The sequence below is a fragment of the Phoca vitulina genome, unplaced genomic scaffold (genome assembly GCF_004348235.1).
Source record: "Phoca vitulina isolate PV1807 unplaced genomic scaffold, GSC_HSeal_1.0 scaffold83, whole genome shotgun sequence".
Lineage (NCBI taxonomy): Eukaryota > Metazoa > Chordata > Mammalia > Carnivora > Phocidae > Phoca > Phoca vitulina.
Window position 1 is genome coordinate 704,317 of NW_022589786.1, and position 21,441 is coordinate 725,757.

The window sequence follows — 21,441 nt, forward strand, 5'->3', positions numbered from 1 at the left end:
GGCAAGTCTTCAAACGCTTTCCTCCAGAGTCCTCAGTATGATCCTGTTCCTCTTTCTCAGATCCAGGTCTTCGTTCTGCTTCCCATGGGCCCCTTTGTATCTCAACAGGGATGACACAGCCACTTGGCATTCAGAACCCCAACACCCCAGAGGACCTATAAGCTCACATTTCTTTGCCTAACCACAACTTCAGGAAGAACCACGGCTGATATAGGTTAAGTTTAACAGCTCCTGGAAAAACAAACTTCCTTATTCCTAATTCACCATCATTGCTCACCCTCTTCTGCCCTCTTATGCCCGCAAACACTTCGAGGCAGATGGTTAGAATCACCTGGGGAGCCTATTAAAATACAGACTCCTGGGCCTCCCACTTACAGATATTCTGATTCAGTAGCTCTAGGAGCAAGGCCTGGGAATCTACATTCACAGCTGTACTCTGGGTTACTTTTATGCCAGTCATCCACAGACCATGCCCTCGGGAGCCCTGTTGGATATCTGTTGGAGTAATGTTTTCAATGTCAAGAATTCATGTCAATATCAGTGTATAATTTTTTCCTGTGCATTCAAAAGATAGGATGATGATTTCAGCGTTGTGTTCTGCCAAAGGAAATGGACTTATGCATCTTTCCAATCCCTACTGGACAACCAAATCATCAAAAAGACCTATTTTTTTTTTCCCCAAAAGTTTCAGAGAACACCTTAGAGGGCAGCCAGACATTGTTCCCCAGGGGCAACACAAGGTCCCTACTCATTACATTGCCCCAACCTGGGATGCATTAAAGGGATTGCCATACCCCATGGCCTCCTACTGGGAGTTTCTTATGCTTTTTACCATATGACCCTGTTATCCTTGCCATAGGTAATGAGACTAAGGATGGGGGCCCTATTTGGAGTCAGCCATCCATATTATGGCAGTGACTTATGAGTGACGGCCTCCCGGGAGTGCCCCCACACTAGAGGGGGACAGGCATAGCTCCCCGAAGGAGCTCGCATGTGCCCCTGAGAGAGGGAGTCAGGTAAGTGCAGGCGGGTGGAGTAAAGCACACACAGCAATGCTTTGGTAGCATCACCACACGGTGGGACACCAGCACGAGTGATTGCAGTAGCTAACGATTTACCCCGTAAGAACTAACAGTTACACTGACTGTAAGAGCTAACATTTATGAAGCATGTGCTCTGTGGCAGGCAAGGTACTAAGCTTTTTATTTGTAGTATTTCATTTAATCCTTATAAATACTTTATGGTTAAATGATATGAACTGTTAATATCCCAATTTTACAGATGAGTAAACTGAGCTTTGGAAAGGACGACTTGCCCAAGGTCAACGAGTGCCAATGCTGGAATTCAAACACAGTTAATTTGTTTCACAGCCCATATGTGTCTTGTGGGTAGGGCTAGCTCTGTAATTTGCAGGGCCCAGTGCAAGACAAAAATATGAGGCCCCTTGTCCACAAAAGAGAAAAAAAAATATGCCATTAATATAAAGCTTTTTCCTTTATTGCAAGGTTTTGTTGTTAACTGGTCATGGTGATTTAACAGCTCAGCCTTTCAAGGGCTAAATTTGTTTTTTAATGACATTTTAAGTCAAGAAAAATTAAAAATTAAAATTATAATATCGCCATTCATCTTTGTATTGTGCAATGCAATTTACCTCATATGCAGAATCACTGAAATTATACAATTCATATTTCGTACTTCGTACAAAGGCACACAAAATGAACTCATCTTTTTATTTCACTTCTTGATATGTACACATTCACCAACTCACTACCTTTGGCTACCAATGTGTAAGGATGGACAGAAAAGAACTGAACTATGGGTTACTCTATCTTCCCCCTCTTTTGAGGTCCTTATTTTAGGTGTGAGTGGTTGGCTAATACAGGGAAGGAACACATGTAAGAAAGAATATGATAGAGTTCCTTGCTTGTTGGTGTTTCTTAGAATACCATTTGCATTTGATGCAAATTCAGGTTTGGATGCAACGCATGGCCTCAGGCGGATGCCAGGGTTCCTTCTTACCCAGTCATCGACCAAACATGATTACCTTCTGGTTGGTTTGAGACCACACGCACCGTGGGTCCACAGGGAATGTGTGCTGATGGGGCATCTGAAAGGCTACATATGAACAGGCGGGCAAGGACACGCATACTGCAGGATCTCCTCTATTCCCATGCAGACTCCATCATCCCATTGGACTTCACTTACAAAACACAAGTGAAAGGATAAAATTATTAAGAATTTCAAGATGGCGCCAGCAGAGCATTAAATCAAGCACAGGGCCCTTTTGAGAATGGGGCCTGCTGTGTGAATGCACTGGTTGCCCCTCTGTGAAGGTAGGCCTGAACGGGGGAATGATTCCTGGTTTTTGTCATTTAGCCATTGTTGGACGATGTAAAGTACTACTGTATCTTGAAAAATGTTCCAGTTACCCACCCCGCAGCTCAGCCATGCAGCCTCAGAAGTGGATTCCTGCCTCCCTTATTTGTCGGTGAGGTTATTTGTTAAACTACTTGAGTGTGTTCAACAAAGCCCTTTCTGGGTGGCCTGTGGGGCTTCTTGGACCTGTGGGATTCTTCCATGGGCAGCAGGTGGGGAGAGGAGCAGACCCTACAGAACCTCCACTCACCCACCTGGCTCATGGGAATTCACTCAGTCCATCTTTGGAGGCAGTCCAATCCTGTCTTCATTGGTCTGGACAATGGGGCTCTGGAGTGCCAAGCAGGTAATAAAGGTAAGGGGGCTGGTTTCGACCTTCTCATTACCTCAGCCCCTCAGTTGGTCTTAATTGCTTAATTGCTGTTTCCACTAAAATGTTTTCCTGCTAAGTCATCACATTTATTCTCCTTTGTTACCTCCAACCATCTTAGAGCTCCCCTCTTCCAACCCATCCCCCTCCCAGGTTCCTTGTCCTAAATAATTGTTTTGATTATACTACTTAAAAATATTCATTGGCTCCCCATTGACCACTGTATTTCATCCAAGTTCTTTGTCTTGGCATTCAAGGCCCTCCCCAATCTGACCTCAGCTTACCTTTCCATTTGTGTTTTCATTCTTTCCTTCTGGGCAAGAGAGGAGGAGCACACATGATCCTTGCCTCCTTTGTGCCTCAACTAGGTCTTTCTTACTTCCCCTCCTTTCACACTTACCATCTACACAATGGACTCATCACAAATGCATGGTGTTTATTTACAAATCTTTCCTCCCCACAGAAACATATATGGTTGACCCTTGAACGACATGGGTTTGAACTGTGAGGGTCCACTTATATACGGATTTTTTTTTTTTTTTTAAATACAGTACCGTAAACATATTTTCTTTTCTTTATGATTTTTATAATATTCTCTAGCTTATTTTATTATAAGGATATAGTTTATAATACATATAACATACAAAATGTAATACATACAACATATAAAAGCTTATGCTATGGGTAAGGCTTCCAGCCATCATGAGGTTATTAGTAGTTAAGTTTTGGGGAGCAAAACCTGGGGAATCATGAATTTTTGACTATGAAGGGGTTGGTGCCACTAACCTCGGTGTTGTTCAAGGGTCAACTGTGTAACATATATTGTGCATCTACGCTGTAGTCAACACCTTGTAAGAAGCAAATGCGAAGTGTTTTGAGTTACGCAATTTAGTACATAGAATTAAATATGGTCACTTCTTCCACTTCTGCAGATGATTGACCAAAGCTGTTCTCTTTATTTTTTTTAAAGATATTATTTATTTGTCAGAGAAGGAGAAAGAGAGAGAGAGAGGGAGAGCAAGAGAGAGAGAAAGCACAGAGTGGGGGGAAGGGCAGAGGGAGAAGCAGGCTCCCCACTGAGCAGGGAGCCCGATGCAAGACTCGATCCCAGGACCCTGGGATCATGACCTGAGCCGAAGGCCGACATTAACCGACTGAGTCACCCAGACATCCCTGTTCTCCTTTTTTAAAGTCTAGCTACAATGCAAGTTATCACACAAGCAAATCGAAACAAGATTTCATCTTCTAACTATTAAATCAGGATAGATTAAAATCATTCAATAGCCTGGATTCACGAGGTAGTGGGCAAATAGGAACTGGTCTCTAGTCACTGGTGGGAGCTGTGAATTGGTACAGCTTGGGAGGGCAAGTGGAGAATATGTTTTAAAAACCTTAGAAGTGTTTATGCCTTTTGACCCTGTAATTCCACTTCAAACCCTGTAATTCTATGTTAGTATTTATTCTATGGAAATCATCAAGAAATGTGCACAAATATTCTTCTACAAAGACATTTAAAACAGAAATCCAAATAAACAACAGGGGACGAGTTAGATCAGCCCTGGGCAGCCATTAAAAATCATGTTTTAGGAAGAAATCCAACAACATAGAAAAATGCTAATATATTAGTAATAATAAAATCATGTTCTAAAAAATAGTATGCATGGGGCACCTGGATGTCTCAGTCGGTTAAGCATCTGCCTTCGGCTCAGGTCATGATCTCGGGGTCCTGGGATCGAACCCCGTGTGTGGAATCCCTGCTCAGCGGAGAGCCTGCTTCTCCCTTTTCCTCTGTTCCTTCCCCTGCTTGTGCTCTCTCTCTCTCTCAAATAAATAAATAAAATCTTAAAAAAAAAACAACCCAACAGTGTGCATAGCATGATCCCAGTTCTGTAAAATCATATATGAAAAAAGATTAAAAGGACAGACATCACAGTTAACGTGATTCTTTTTTAGGATACAGTTATTTCCTATTTTCTCCTTTATATAATCTTTGCATTTTCCTCAATGAACATGAATCACTTTTATAATCTTTGGTGACAAAACTCATCTTTATGCACTCCCAGCCCTATGAAAAAGATGTTGTTAGGCTTGAAACCCATGTCTCCAACCTGAAATTGTTAGCCAGTCAGCAATATTCATGAAATGTCTTGTATTAAGTGCTATAAAGATTTAAAAAGGCAACAGAAGTCATAAGCACTGCCTTTCTGCGATTTATAAGCTGATGATGACATGGAAAGTACTAGAAAGAATGAGTGACTTCTTTAGAAACAAACAAAATTACTTAAATAGCAAATATTTAGTCTTGAGCACTTTATCAGGTTATATATATATATATATATATATTTTAAGATTTTATTTATTTATTTGACAGAGGGAGACACAGAGAGAGAGGGGACACAAGCAGGGGGAGTGGGAGAGGAAGAAGCAGGCTTCCCGCGGAGCAGGGAGCCCGACGTGGGGCTCGATCCCAGGACCCTGGGATCATGACCTGAGCCGGAGGCAGATGCTTAACGACTGAGCCACCCAGGCGCCCTATCAGGTTATATTTTTAATTGGCTTTTCACTTTCTCTGATATATATAGCCTGATGCCTTGCACGTAATATATATTCAATGTTTGTTGAATGAATACATAAATGGATGCGTGGTTGAAATGACAAGAGACGGACACTATGGAGGTCACAGGAGCTGTGTTATCAGGTCTAGAAAGGTTCCATGACTGGGTGAGGACAGGCTTCCCAGACTGATGTTGTCCTAGTCATTATGTAACTTCATTGGTCATAAAACCTCACCATTTGTGCCTTTCGACCTGCCTCAGCTGTGGCAGAGCTTTCTACCTAAGAAATGCAAAAGGAGAGTTGCTTCGAACATTACTGGAATCATTGTTGTCCCCTTTAATTGCATGTTTCCCGTGTCCTGAGTGTGGGAAGCAGTTTAAACCCATGATTTTTTTCAAACCCTCTTGGTAACCCTTTGAAGTAGGTGTATTGTCTCCACTGTGGACGAGAATCTAAAACACAATTAAATGATTTGTCCAGCGTCACGTGACTAGCAAAGAGTAGAGTCAAACTCTAAACCAGTTCTGGTGGCCTCCTAAACTATGGGATCAGTCATCGTGCGACACACTTCCTCCTTGGAATTAGGACACAAATTTTCAGAGGTGATGAATATGCCAGACTGATACTTCTTTTCTCTTATTTCTTCTTGGTATTGTCTTTAATTTTAGCTCTTCTGGTGAGTGTGTAGTGCTATCTCATGGTAGCTCCTCATTAGTTACGTGCACCATTAATAAAGTTACTGGCCACTTGGATATGATCTTCCTTGGTGCAGTGCCTGTTCAAGGCTCTTGCTAATTTTTCCATTCAGTTGATTGCTTTTCTCTTTTTACCAACTTGAGCAGCTCTGAATCTATGCTGGCAACAGACTTGGTTTTGTCTTGCAGATTATCTCCTATTCTGTGGCTTTTTTTTTTTTCCCCCTCTTCACTTTTTCTTTTCCTTAATTCTCTCGTTCAAAACCTTTTTCTTGGGGAAAATGTCAGTTATACAAACAGAGGCAGACCACAAGTTATTGTGAACCTCCATGTCACCATCATTGGCCTTGACAGTTGTCACGGGTGGCCAATCTTATTTCATCTACATCCCCAAGTACTTCTGTTCCTTTCTCCACCTAATAAAATTATTTTGAACTAAATCTCAAGCATAATATTTCATCCATAAATACCCCTGTGTCACCAACACATACGGGCTCCTTTAAAAAAAATACACAACCACAACTCCATGATCACAGTTAGGATGAAGTAGCCTGGCAATCAATGACTACTTAATTCATAAAATGTTCAGCAAGTGCTTAGATTTCTCCAGTTCTCTCAGATTTTATTCTTTTCTTTGGAAGTTTGAATCAGAATCCAAATAAGGTCCACACTCTGCAGTTACTTGTAGACCTTTTAAGACTTTTTTTTTAAAGTAGGCTCTATGCCCATCGTAGGGCCTGTACTCACAACCCTGAGATCAAGAGTCGAATGCTCCAGCGACGGAGCCAGCTGGGAGCTCTGTAGAGCTCTGAAGACTTTGAATCTATAGGGCTTCCTCACTCTGTTTTTCTTTCCTTCCTGCCATTTAAGAAACCAGCTCTGGGGCTCCTGGGTGGCGCCATCAGTTAAGTGTCTGAATCTTGGTTTTGGCTCAGGTGATGATCTCAGGGTTGTGAGATCAAGCCCCACATGGGGCTCTGCATTCAGTGTGGAGTCTGCTTGAGATTCTCCCTCCTTTTCCCTCTGTCCCTCCTGCTCGTGCTCTAAAATAAATAAAGCTTAAAAAAAAAAACCAACTCATTTGTCCAGTCGAGTTTCCAATAATCTGGATTTTAATAACTGCATCACCACATGTCGTTTATATACACGTCTATTCCTGTATTTTCTGTAAATCGGTACTTAGATCTAGAGGCTTCATAAGACTCAGGTTCAATTTTTTTTTGGCAAGGACACTTCATAGGTGGTATTGTACACTTTTCTTAGGAAGCATATAATGCCTGGTTGTTTCTCTCTTTATGAGGTTAGTAGATGCTGCTGATCATTGCCTGGATCCATTATTTTATTAGGGGCAGAACTTCAAAGTATAAACCACATAACTAATCTCTGGTATCATGTGACTTTTCATTGGATCCTGCTATTTTAACCTAAAAATTCGGGATGACTTGAAGTTAACAAACTGAGTGGAAGTAGTGAGGTTTGTTTCAGTTTATTTTGTGATCCTACTGGAGCCCAGGCCGGTAAACTATAGAGGGCTGTGTGTTCTCTCAGAGGCACATCTATGGTGGGGCTTGGGGCTGGTGAGGAGGGAAGAGTACAGACTTGAGGTGTTCAGGAAATGAGAATGGTGTTGGTGTGAATTTTGCAGAAGTGTTCTAAAACTTAAATGCATTAACTTCTGCTAAAAGAACAACTATGCCCAAGTACTCTCCTGGAATAGATAATGGGCTTAAGGGGGTCTCTCCAACTTTCCAACCTTCAGTGAGGGGAAAATAAAGCAGCCTCCTGAAACCCAGTTGAAACTCACAGCTCTGACTAGGTTAAAAAAAAAAAAAATCCAGGGGGTTATATAGCTTACAGGTTACTGCCTCTGTCTGGGCATGTGAATTGTGGCATGCCTTTTTACACAGCAGCCTTCACTGTTTGGTGGAATAAATCACAAGAGACAGCCACGGAATTAGAATGTTGCTCTTAGAGATTCAAAATTCAACATTTCAGATATAGATCATTTGTTGGATCCACAGACAGAAAGAAGAGACCAAGCTACTTCCAGAGAAGGAGGTAAAGCCCTTTGAATACAGAGAAGATGAAAAGAACAGGAGGTGATTGACAGAGTTTGGTTTTGCACTTTGGAAGCACTTTTATGTGGTAGACACATACTTCGTTGTTGCCGCAGTAAAAAACAAAACAAAAACAAAAAATCCCCCCCAAAACCAAAAACACAAAAACAGGACAGAATAAAAGGTGCTAGCTCTAGACAGTTCTATTTAGAAAGATGCTAAAAAGAGGCATAAGCCTTTTCTGTTGTGTTTAGATTTCTAGTTTATTATTAATGGTCTCAAAAGAAACTAAATTGCATTCAAAGACAATTTTAAATCAGGAGGGCTGAAAACCAAGAATTAGGACCAAGAAAAAATATTTTAAAATCTAGAGATTCACAATGGAATTTTAACATAACCAAATCCCCCCCCCCCCCCATGCCCCGATACAAAATTCTCTAGGGTCATAGAAATAATCCAATGTAACCAATGTTCCAGGAATTAAAGTCCTACAGACTCAGCAGGGGCCGAGTCTGTCCTATTTACTGCTGTGTCCCAAGCATCTAACACAATGCCTGGTACAGAGGAGGTGTTCCACAAAAACATGCCAAATTAATGAATAGATGAAACCCCTTAAAATTACTGAAACCGAAAGTTTCAAATACGACATAAAACCTGCAAAAAGGACAATGGTAAGTTGACTCTTGACAAGCTGTCATCTGAAAATCCTGTCGAAGCCGCTTAATAAAAGCACTGGGTTGATACACCCCATGTCTAGAAAGTTGTAAAACAACTGGAGAAGGTCCAGAGCTGAGCCTGACTTGCTCCAGATTATAGAGAATGACAGCCAGACTTACTGTTTGCATTCCTGTCTCTGCCTTTTGCTGAGCAGTTTCCGTTCCAACCAAATCTTCTCATTTTTAATTTACTCTGATATTTATATGTCTACTGATTTAACATCACATCGTACCAGTCTGGGCTTCAGGGTGCCCTTGACATGCATTCTTCTAACTGATCTTTACACGTATTATGCGCAGACCAGCCAGAAATCCTTCTTCTCTACATGAGCCTCTCAGGTGAGAATCGTGGTTTCACTTGTCTCCAGAAACAGCTTTCTTCACAGACTCCATTTAGAAATGGCTCCCCTGCCCCCTCCCCACCACCTATGTCTTCTGTAAGCTTGTCCAGACATGGAGCACATCATCAGGCCAGGCCTTCCAGTCATTCCATTGCTTGCAGAGCCATCATTTACAGGCATTTGGTGTTTTGTCTGACATCTGTTTGATCCTGGAGCTCCAGCCTTTGCCTCCATGAATCACTTGTCAGAGAAGTTGTGGCATTTTAGGCTGAGTTTCACACCTGCAAGAAAGGGTTGCCTGGGATGTAAGTGATCTGAGGCTTTTTTGAGACGACCATCTTGCCCACCTCCCATGAGGAAATAGGGACATAAGGGAGCTGGGGAGTGTGATGCTTATTAAAGGCTTATTTTCATTGTCACTGTGTGCCCTGTCCCCATGCACTTGAGCCAGGCTTTCCTCTCTGGGGACAACCCTGCCCAACTGACCTCCATGGTTGGAATGTCGCTACTAGAAAGAACTGGGCTGAAATATCTGGGTAGAATATTTTGAGAGCATCAGAATCAGAAGGAGAGACTTGAACAAGAAAGGGGAAAAAAGGAATTAATCATTCTTTGTTGTTTGCAGAAGATCCTCTATGTGCGATGTGATGGCTGTTCTCATGTTGGTCCACGGATGTGGAAATGTCTGCCTCGGCAGCGGGGTGTCAGGGGTCACACTGGGTCCTAGTCAGGCTGAACCTAGCAAGGCACAAAATCGAGGAGTCCCTTTCCTTATTCTCCAAACAGGGTACCAGTGACCACATAGCTCTATACATGGTAAACAAGGTTGCTTTAAACCACCAAGCCTGAACTATTTCCTTGTAACAAGTAGTTATTCATATAGAGTATTCCATGGCAACTCCCATTTGATCAGACGACCAGAGGGGAATGTGAAAGGGTGGGGGCAAGCTAAGCCCAAGAACACCGTAGGTGGCCTTTCTAAACCAGCATCCAGTGACTAGAGCATGTGGATAGAGCAGAGATGGATGAAGATGGGAATATAGAGAAAATCCGATCGAAAAATCATGCACTTTTTATTCCACTTCGTTCTGTAAGGAAAGAAGGATGCGAGACAAGGCCTATGTTGGAGGGATTCTTCTTGGTGCCTTTTAAATTCTTTGGTTTCACAGAAAATCACTTCATGAAGAGTTTGTCACAAACAGATGAACCCCCAGGATGAGAGGTCAGAATTTCCAGCTTTGACGAAACAGTAGGTGGAAGGCCAGTTTCTCGTTTAGGTTTTAATTTAAAGAGAATGGGGAAGGGGAGGAGAAACGGATACCCCATCTGAGGCTTCTGGGTCTTACACGGGATCCTTTTCATGTTCCTAAATCGGTGCGAGGGGGGTGGGGTAGGGTGCCAAAACGCAGGCTCATCAGTCACTTCATGAATCTGAGTTGGGAAACATTTAACTCTGAGATGCAAATCATTTAATCATGCTGAGTCAGTGGTGACCAAAAGTTGTGAACCCTTGGGAGCCAGGAATTCCCAACATGATGTGATAATGCATTTCACAGCATGGACTTCAGATCTCCAGAACCCAGACTAGTGGAAAAGCAAGGCGGGGAATCTATATTCTCCTAAAGTTTCTGCATAACAAAGACAGATCCTCCCTCCCACATTCAATGAAAATGAGGGCTCCCAAAGGGCAACTCCCACTTCCCCCGTCCCCCTCCACATACTTTTGCCTTTCTGTTTGCACCATTAGGTCAGAAGGTTAATGAAAATGCACTCTAAAATTATAAAGAAGATGAAGCCAGGCATGAATATGAGGTTTCCACTGGAGTCTGAATATTCCATCTGGACATGAGGCAAACCCATTTGCTTCAAAATCGTACAGTTCTGTCCACATTTGCCTGGATAGGTCTGAGATGTTGAGGAACTTGGTAACTACTAATTGCCTACCTTGGAAATAAAACTAGGAATGCAGGTTGGACCCCAGCTTAGGAGTGAAGTGTTGGGAGCTTTCTGCATAGTCAAATGATGTGTCGGGATAATGCTGCATTTGGGACCAAACAAGAGCTGGGGTTTGAATTTTTCATCTTCTATCATGTACTTTTTTTCTATTTCTTTCTCTTCTTCCATCCATCTATCTCTTTAGTTTTCTTTCTCACTCTCTTTCTCTTTTACAGAATACTCTCCTTCTTAAGGATGGACCTGTAAATACACAGCATTTCCTCGAGTCACTTAAAAATCTTTATTTCCTTAGGGCATCGATCACCACTGAAGGAAACAGTTCATTGCACCAGTCACTCTTAGAATATTGCTTTTACAGCAAATACAATAAGATGATGCTTTGACTGAAAGGTGACACTTTACATTAACATCGCGACTCTGCTCACTCATTCTGAAGGAAGAGCTCCCGTGAAAGTAAATCACTGCTGAAGACAAACCAACTGGAAAAGACACTTGCTTTTTTTTTCTTTTTGGTCTTTTAAGGTTTTCACAATGGCTTCAAAGGAAATGTGAATTAATCATTTGTTTTGACCCAAGAGCAGCAGAACTTATTTTGAAGACTTAAACAGGCAACACAAATGTAAACAGAAATCTGGGACTCCCAAATGCTAAAGCTTGAAAGGAGTCAGTCCGAAAACATCAATTCTACTCAGCGTTTATTTTCATTTGAAGATAGTGGAAATCATATATAAATCACGGACAATACAAGTTCTTCTTGTCTGGCAACTGTCCACGTGAATCTGTTACCCTCCAAGTATAGATACAGATTTTTTTTTTAATAGAAAGACAGGGCAATATGGCAGTTAATTAGCAACTGATACTATAAACTACAGTAGGTACAAAGTGTTGTCATATAAATTAATTGCCATTACAAAAAGGCAACTGCTTTAGCTAAGAAGGTACAAAAACGGGTAACTTCCATAAATATAACAAGAAGCTAAGTGAAGAAATACATAACAGACTGTTTTTCCTATATAATAGTTGAATATGCAAACTAAGACACCTGTGGCACTTTACATGGAAGTAGGGATAGACGTACACACACATACCACCCACCCACCACCCACCCACACTCGCCCGTCCAAGCCCCCTCCCCGCCCCCCCAAGTGGATTTCCAAAACATGGCCAATTCTAGGGTTACAAGGACAGGATGCCGCTCGGAAGCAGCAAGATGGCCAGCTCCGAACTGCCAGACAAAGAAGGAGCCTTATTGACAGTTGTAAAGCATTAGGCGTCAGACAGAAACTTGTCAAAAACAGCTGTTGTTGGGTACTGATTGATAATGTTTTCATTCTGACGGCTGAGACACTGCAGACAGTCGTGGGTCTGAGAAGAAGCCCATCGCTGGCGCACACATGAACACACACACACACACACACACACACAGACAACGGGAAGTCATTAAACAGATGGCTAAGGAGCACTCAGCCACCAGGTCTTAAAAAGACAACATTCTACATTTAATGAACTTGCCGAGAAAGCAATGCCTAATAATCATTTATTTGTCATAGAAGATGAGCGCAACAGAACAAAAATGAAAGCAGGGATTGTGTAACTGGTCATCGGAAGAAAAGTTTTGTGCTGCTCGCGGATTACACAGTGAAAAATATTCAAGGACGCTGGAGACAAGATTGAATATGCACTTTTTTGGATCCATTCCACGGGGGAGCAAGGGGGGGTAAGCTTAAAGAAGTGGTCGATGTTTCAAAGGTAATGATTTCATTAAAATCCACCTACAAGATTAAACCACAAAAGCTGTATTTGAATGATGTATATCTTCTGGAGAATTACAAGGTATTACATCACCATGTAATACAGTGAGAGTCTGTGGTATTTGAGAACCAGACTGTGCTACCTAAAAATTACAAACATGTTTTTATTGCTCAGGTGAAAGGAGCAGTTTTCTATCATTTGGCCATTTTGTGTTTGAAGTGGTCAAAAGTCTACAAAATGGGCCAAAGAGTATTACATCCATAAACTTCAATATCCATAGATTATTCTTGATTTAGAAAAGGTCAGTGGTGCCAAACCTTAGTAAAACTGCACATTTATCTCTACATAATTTTATCATTTAAATTAAATGAAAAAAAAAAAAAAAAAAAGAGTTCCAAAGACTGAATCTAGGCCCTAAAATGATTTGCTGCAGCCCCCGCACATTTTTTTAAGGGCCCAGTGAAACCCCTGAAAATAGAGGTTTATAATAGGAATACTAATAGACCTTTAATTACTCGTTGGAGACAATCAGAGACTCCGTTAAACTCCATTAGCACTTAATGAATGAACATACAGATGATTCTGTCTTTGTTTTCTTTGTCAAATCCATGCCAGCTTAAACCCTCGTCAGTATAAACTATACTTCATTTGGCTGTTTTTAAAATTTTTATCTATTATTTTAAAAATTATCTTCTCTCTTTCAGTCAGACACTTTAAGATTTTTAGAAAAAGATACCTCTGTTATGTTGCAGCTTGACTTTATGCAGGGGAATCTTTCCATTAAAAAAATATTTGAGGACTCGATGAAATAGTCATCAGTGATGCACGCATGCATTGTGCCTAAATTCTCTCTCGTCTCAAAAACAGAAAGTTTTTGCTCTTAAGAGAGGGGAGTGAGACTTCAGATGGAATCAAGGAAATTATGCATCTTGTCTTTAAGTTCTTCCACGTTAATTTTATCTTGGCAGGACGTTCCTCTCTGATAAGGTGATTCATTGAAGTTTTTGGTGCTCATTTTTCTCTCATAATCTATAAGGCCCGTATACAAAAAAAACTCAAGAATAAAATATGATAAAATAAAATAAAAACCCCAAGAAATCTTGGAAACAATAGACATAAAATGAGGAGCCCCAGTCACATAACGCTCCACCCCCAAACCCAGGGAAAATGAGTCAAGGTTCTGAGTCTCCCTGAGTCCTTCATAAGGGATTTGATTTCTGTGAGCCACGAATTCCATCCACTTTAGCACAGAGTATAGAAGAGCTACTTAGAACAACAGAAGGAAGAGATACGCGGCGAAGATAATTAGTGGTAAACAGAGAATAAATTCTCTCTCAGTAGTGTGTACTTGACGTTAATGCTGATGATAATTCCCCTGATTTACAGAATATTCACTTTAATAGAGAGATGAGAGTCTGAGATAACTAGAGGAAAAGAGACACTGAAGCCATTAAAGTCTTGATACCAAAATAAAAATAAAATGAAAAACTAACATTTGGGTTCAAGGCCTTTGGGAACCCGTGTTCTTTGCCAGATTTCACATTCTTACAGCTTCATGGTCTTTTTCTTCTAACAAATTGATCAGCTGAGAGAAGCTGTCTTTCAGTGCCTCCATGTCATCCAGCGAGCAGGGCTGCAGAATCCAGCGTTTCCCACGTGCAAGGGGTTCAAGTTCAAAATATTTTTTGACCTTAAGGGGGGAGAAGATAAATATGTTATTAGTTATATCAGAACTTTCTAATTCCAAAAGTTTGCAAGTGACGAAGCAGGGGGGATTTCAAGGAGAACATTTATAAACTGTGATGCCTGGGACTTTCTAGAACTCCCTCCACAGCTGCTGTAATAATGTGGGTTCTATGTTGTGACCCAGGACTGTTTTCTTTAGGGGTGAGTGACCAGCTTGCAAGCCATGTCACCCATACACTTCTCAGCATGGGAGGTCTGATGGAGTCTAAGAAAGAATTACATGTACCACCACACAGGGTAGAGTATGCTGCAGACACCAGAAAGATTCAATCCAATCAAAACAACCAGCAGAGCATCCCCTACATCCCCTTGCTAACTTATGTTATTGATCTGTACCATATCAATTACTCAAAATTATTTTGACTACCAAACGCATATACAACAAATACTTACAATTTAAATGATCTTTTCTCTCTCTCCCCCTTAAATTTATAGTATCTATTTTTGAGACCTGGGAAAGCACTTTTTAGGAAAGAGAACAGAAACTGAGTATGTGTGTGTGTATATGCATATTTAAACCGTATACATATACATACATACATACATAAAACCTCCCACTTTTTTTTTCTCCTAGTCCTGAATTTTCAGGGAGGTAAAAATCAAGACCTTTTAACTGGTATGTGAGTAGAGAATTTGCTATCTTTTTTTTTTTTAATTTAATTTTATTGTGTTATGTTAATCACCATACATTACATCATTAGTTTTTGATGTAGTGTTCCATGATTCATTGTTTGCGTGGAACACCCGAGAATTTGCTATCTTAAAAACCTGTTTGATTAATATCCAGTCACAAGTCATTCTTAGCATAGTGGCTGGGATACTGACTAATCGCGTCCAGGATTACCAACTCAAGACTGTGAGGAAATATCAAATTGTTATGTGAAGTATTGATGATCTCTCAAAGGGTATGATAAAACACAAAGCTCGTAAAGCTACGGTCCTGCCCACACTACATCACACAAGAACTGAACACTCCTTGTATAGTCCAGTGAGGTTTTACTAACATAAAATACAGTGAGTAGCAACACCAGAAGAACCATAGTTCAAAGACATTCTTGGCCAACAGATCTCATTAAATCCCATGTGCCAGGGCAAATTCCAAGGTCTTACCTTAGTCAATACTCGAGACCTAGAAAAAAATGTGTCTCAACCACATGCCATTCCCAAATGTGGTTTCATTTTGCCTCTATCATTGCAAGGACCAGAACATAGCAGAGGTACATCATCCAAAAGTGGCATTAAAATATGTGTACATTTTTTTCATGTGAGCAAGAAGATATACGTAAGAAATACTAAGGTTTTATGCTAATTTAGGAACCACAATTATGCTAACATTCTACAGTTCAAGTGTGTCTCCAAAGTCCTTCTGTAAATGTCTGCAAATTAGTAACAAATACTACTTAAAAAAAAAAAAGCCTGTGAAAATGGAAGGACTCATCAATTTTGATTCTGAAAAGTAATGAAAATCTCATTTCAGATCAGAAAACGGGTATACAACTTCAGAACAGTGTTTGCCCGAGGTATTTTATAAATCATGTTGTTAAGAGGATCTTCCCTTATGGAAAACGTAAACTCCCTTCTAGTTTCTTTTCTTCAGAGTACTGAAAACTCACTTCCAAGAGAATCTGAAATTTGCTTGTACAATAACCAGCACTAGACCGGCTCTGCCGCACCAAGGGAGGCCAGCAGCCAGCAGGGGGAGAGAATTGGCAGCGGGGACAGGTGGGGACGCTGGTTAAGGCTACAGCTTGGAGGACGAGCTGGCTGCTCTGAAGAGTATAAAATCAGAGATGTCAGGCTCCTTGCTTCTCCCACAAAGTGGGGCCTCAGAATGCACTACAGTAGAATCCGGTATTTGATCAATAACGCCTCCCATCAAGAGGGGATGGCACGGAACATCCAACATCTGGTACATGAAGGAAGTTGTACCCTTGCCCCATTTCATAGCCTCACATCATTTTAAGTCTTGCTGATAACTGAGAAGAGGACTGGTGCCAAAAAATTCAATATTAGAATAAAGAAAAAGACTAACACAGTAAGTGCACGTTACTAACAATACTCCTTCAAATGGTTCACTTGAAAATTCACAGAATTGATCCTGGTGGCATATTAACAGCTAATTTGAAAACAATGTTAGATTTAAGCAATCACAGAACAGAATTTGTGATATTTTGCAATACGGACCAGACACAGAAAACCAGTAAGGTTTTAAGTACCCATTAGGTTGGTTTCTAGGCAACTAAAAATATAGATTATCACGTAGGCACACTTGGAAGATAATAAAGATGTCTGAAGGTAGTTTCTGAAGTTGTTCCTGCTGAATATGAAACATGAGGAGGAAATGGAAGGTTCCATGACAGGGTGGTCACCAGATAAAGGAGCCTAATGGTGTTAAGCTGACCAACATGGCTGTGTAACCTGAGATTTTTCTGATCTGTAACCTAAGTGGGTATCTCACTTACCCTGCCATACTCCCCCCAACTGGTATCCAAATGATTCCACACCACCCTTCATTTATAATATCAATTGTAAAACTAGTCTGGCATTTCAGTGAGTTTCAAGCACAGTGAGTGACTGTTTGCTGCCAGAACATAGAGTTTTCATTACCCAGAGTTTCAGGTTTCTAAAAACAAAGCAGATAATACAAGAGAGGGGAAGATGGAGACCTCATGCTCTGACTTGAACTTTTCCAGTTAGGTTAACATTTTCATTTAGTTTTCTTTAATATATATTTATTTACTTATTTGAGAGAGAGAGAGAGCGCACATGTGTGAGCACATGAGAAACTGGGGGGGGAAGAGGAGGAGAGAGAGAGAATCTCAAGTAGACTCTGCGCCTAGTGTGGAGCCCCCCGTGGGGCTCGATCCCACAACCCTGAGACCAGACCTGAGCCGAAACCAGAAGTTGGACGCCTAACTGACTGTGTCACTCAGGTGCACCTTCACTTAGTTTTCTCATATGAACTTGAACTTCAAATTTCACCTCCTCTGTATTATTAAGATACAAATTACAGTCACATTTGACTTGTCAACCATGTCTTTTTGTTGTTGTTGTTCTTTCATAATGTTGATGTATACTTTTAAAGAATAAGGTGTTTAAGGTTGACCAATGTAAATCATATGTTTTGAATACTTAATCAGCCGCTTAGATATTATGCTTCATTGGAAGCTGCAGGAAAGAGGAGCAGGTGACTGCTTCGCACTGGCTTCTAGAGACATCAGAATCCAGCTGCCTGGCAACCTGTAGTCAGCTGGCTATTTTCGGGTTAGCCGAAGAGAGTGGGCATTGGTTAGTGGCCATGTGTCCACCCTAGAGATAGGAAAACAAAGCCGCCATAACCTATTTTGGCTATATCATCAGAACCCTCCTTCACTCACTGTGGGGTGACTGTGGGATGACGTGCATGACTGCATTCCATTGATTCCCACATCACAGTTACTGTAGAGTCCTAATAGAACAGAGACAACTCGGCGCCATCGCTTTGCTGCTCACGTTTGTAGCAGCTGTGAAATCGGGTAGGAGATGTCCTTGATGTTTCTTTGAGTAGAGAAATAATAATCCTTTCCGACTTGCAGGACCTCTAATGGGGTTATGTAATGATACCGATTTCCCTATCTTGCCCTCACTTCACAAGCAAAAATTTCATTTTAATTCTTGCAAACCTATTGTGACTAAATTTCTGGAAGTCATATAAATAGTTTCTGAACTGCAGTAATGGTCTTCCCTTTTAAAAGCCTGCAAATCTCATTTTATTTATAACAATAACTGCTTGTTTTTCCTATTTTTGTTATTAAAGCATGTAAGTAGTGTGTGCCCAGGGTTGGCCTCATTTTCCTTTAAACACTCTGGGGAGCAGGGGAGAGAACAGTCCAGAAGGGATGACTTAGTGTTTTTATGTGACACAGGGCTAAGTTCTAAGCCCAGATACTTATAAACAGTGCTTTGACCCACATGAATGTGTTGTAAGACATTAAAAAGGGGGCCAGGGGTGGGACAATTCTTTACTACATGGGACTGTGCTGTGTATCTTAGAATATGTCACCCCTAGTCCTGGTGACCTTGATGCCATTAGCCACGACCAGTCATTGCTGTAACTAAAAATGCCTCACCTGGGGTGGTACTGATGCAGGTATCTCTCGCCCTGTTTGGGGCAATTTAGCTTGTTTTCACACTGGAGATAGAAGCTGGCTATCTTTTCTGCACGTACTTCTCTAGATCCCCACCTACCCACAACACACATATTCCCCCTGGGGAAAAAACTAGCAGGTTATAATGGACTCCTCTCAACTTGAGGGCGGTTGTGGTAGGTTGTCGTAGGGTGAAGATCAGTACAAGGAGCTTTGAAAATGTGGGTCCTGACAGTTGGCTTCCCATAACTTCATTCATTCAATCACCACTTCCTGGACGAAACTGGCGAGTGTGTGAAGGTGGTGTGAGTGTGCCCCACTCCACCTGCCCATGTGTGGGGTTCCACTGATTAGAGCAGAAAACTGTAAAACAAAAAACAGAGACAACAGCCCGAAGGGGGGGGCTGTCCTCATCATCTGTATTAGCGGATTACAAGCCCCCTCCCCCCTGGCTTTTTAGTGACCATAAAAAACGGTTTAATACTGCACACTTTACTAAAGGCTTTTTCACTCATTTATAGCACCCTGATTATACTTCAACTGGAAGAAAAGCAATGGATTCAAATGAAGAGAGAGAGCAGTATTAAGATAATGTAGGTCAAATTGAAAAAGAAGTATCTTGGTAGAAGACTGTTCAAAGAAACTTTTGAAATAAAGGCACGTTCTTTCTTCATCTCTGGAAAAGGAATCAGTCTCATCAGGCTGACAACTTCAGCTCCTTCAAACTGACAGTGATCAATCAGCAGGTAAGACAAGACAACAGGGACACTGGATGAGGAACACAAGCAAAGCACAGAGAGCCAGCAAAAAGAGCTGCAGTTGTGGATCTGGTAGGCAGAGGGATCTGACAGGCAAGCAAGAGCACGATGCAAGACAAGTGCCTCAGTAACTATCTTGACCCAGTGGAGCTTTCTTGTCATTTTAAATCCACAACGTGTCCATTGCATGCCTGTATTTTTCAAATAACTATATGAATAATGTTTTTTGAGACAGGTTCATTGGGTTTTGAACTCTTTGGTAGAAGTATGGTCTAGATGATAAATGTACTCGAGGGCTCCAATTAATAGGATGTTAAGAGAGCCTGTGTGGTGAGTGAAATTTTGTAGGATATTGTCCATGACTGTCAAAAAGGGAGCAGAACTTGGCTCTTCTTCACCTGAGCTCCTTACTTGAATCACTAGAGCAGATGCACCTGTTGTAGTCCCATGTCACGCTGGGGGAAACATTTGTATTGACAAGCTGATCGTGCGCCTTCTCTTTCCACCTCCAGGCACAAGGACATCAAATTCCACGAGTCACGGAACTGGCCAGGGTCTGAATTATTTACACCATGGAAATCTGCAAGTGCAATAAACCAAGACTTTCTTCTTTCTAGAGAGTTAGTTGTCAAGCACGTGAGTGTGCCAAGGGGCCTTCCGGTTTTGTGGTCTTAATTGCAAAAGCTCATGGAGCAGGCTTAACTTGGTAACCTTCACCAAAGTCAGAGAGAACTTTGCCCACACCATGGCTCCAGGATGGGGTCTGGAGATAAAGTGGCAGGGCGTCATTAAGATTCTTCAGAGTGCATTCTTGGCAGCCTGTTCAAAGAAAGGTTTAGAGCAGCACCAGCTGTTCCCCTTTTCATTGTGCTGCTTGTAGGATTTTGAAATCCTTAGAAAGGTACTAAGTATGTCATTAAAGGCAGAAATAAATAATACGAGTAAAATCAATTTGCCATAGTCCCAAAGATACTGCGACACAGAAGAGATATTGATTACTTTTTACTGAGTACTGAAAGGGACCAGAAAACAACACCTTGATCTTAACCAATACCACAATATTACTTTGGGATCTATAATGGATGACTGATTTCAAGAATGTTAGGTGTAATATAAAAGTGCAGTTATGGTAAGATCGCTTCTTTCTTAAGCAAAGTGCAGCCTGCTTGACCTTGGAATAATTAAAAACCAGACAAATGCCTGCAGGTTATGACTGGTGATTGAGCCTCGCCCTTATTAGAAGTCTTCTTGCCCAATCAGTAATCTCTGATGTGTGGAGAATGTTGTATGTTGTGACAATAATTATATCGAAACCCTGTCTTCCACTGCATGGAAGTTAGTGTGTTCCAGAAGAGCTGAATAAAATGATCCCATTGCTTTGGTGGTAGGAGCTAGAATCTGAAAAGCATTCCTGTTTTTGGTTTAATCTGCTAACCCAGAATTACAGAACAAATTACATCTATTTTCTCTTTTTGATATGCCTAGAAGGTTTTATTCTCCTAGCCAAAAAGCTTGCTTATCAGACAACCACTGTGGGAGGCAGAAATTAGGTATGGATGCTTCACGGGCCAATGGAAGATACCCAGTTTTCCTGCAGAGTATCTCTTCTACTCCAGGGAGTCTACCTGGCCCTCCTGAACCTGGAGTGCTTCCCATATGCAGACCTTTGCTCCAACTTCTGCATCCAACCGAAGGTGCCTCCATCCACAAGTGGAAAGAATTGGCTTACAAACACTCATATTTTTAGACCCAGCTGATGTCCTCCTATCATCTCAAGGGGAAGCCTTAATGTAGAAGAAACTTTAAAGGTAGAAGGGACCTTAATCACAGTAGTCGCCGCTGGTTACCTCCCAGCACCCAAGCAAATAAAGTTTTATTGGAACATAGCCATGCTTACTGACTTGTCTATGGCTGCTTTCACGCTACAACGGCAAAGTTGAGTAACTGCCACAGAGACAGTATGTTCCACAAAGCCTAGAATATTTACTCTC

General features: G+C 41.3%; 1 protein-coding gene across 1 annotated transcript in view; it reads right to left on the reverse strand.

Annotated features, from left to right (window-relative positions):
• Window positions 1–12,570: 12,570 nt before the first annotated feature.
• ARL15 (ADP ribosylation factor like GTPase 15) overlaps window positions 12,571–21,441 on the reverse strand; it is a 394,619-nt gene continuing 385,748 nt past the window's right edge. Inside the window, exon 5 of the mRNA XM_032395357.1 lies at window positions 12,571–14,509. Within this exon, the coding sequence (XP_032251248.1) occupies window positions 14,357–14,509 (153 nt within the window). The 3' untranslated portion in view covers window positions 12,571–14,356. The remainder of the gene's footprint in view (window positions 14,510–21,441) is intronic.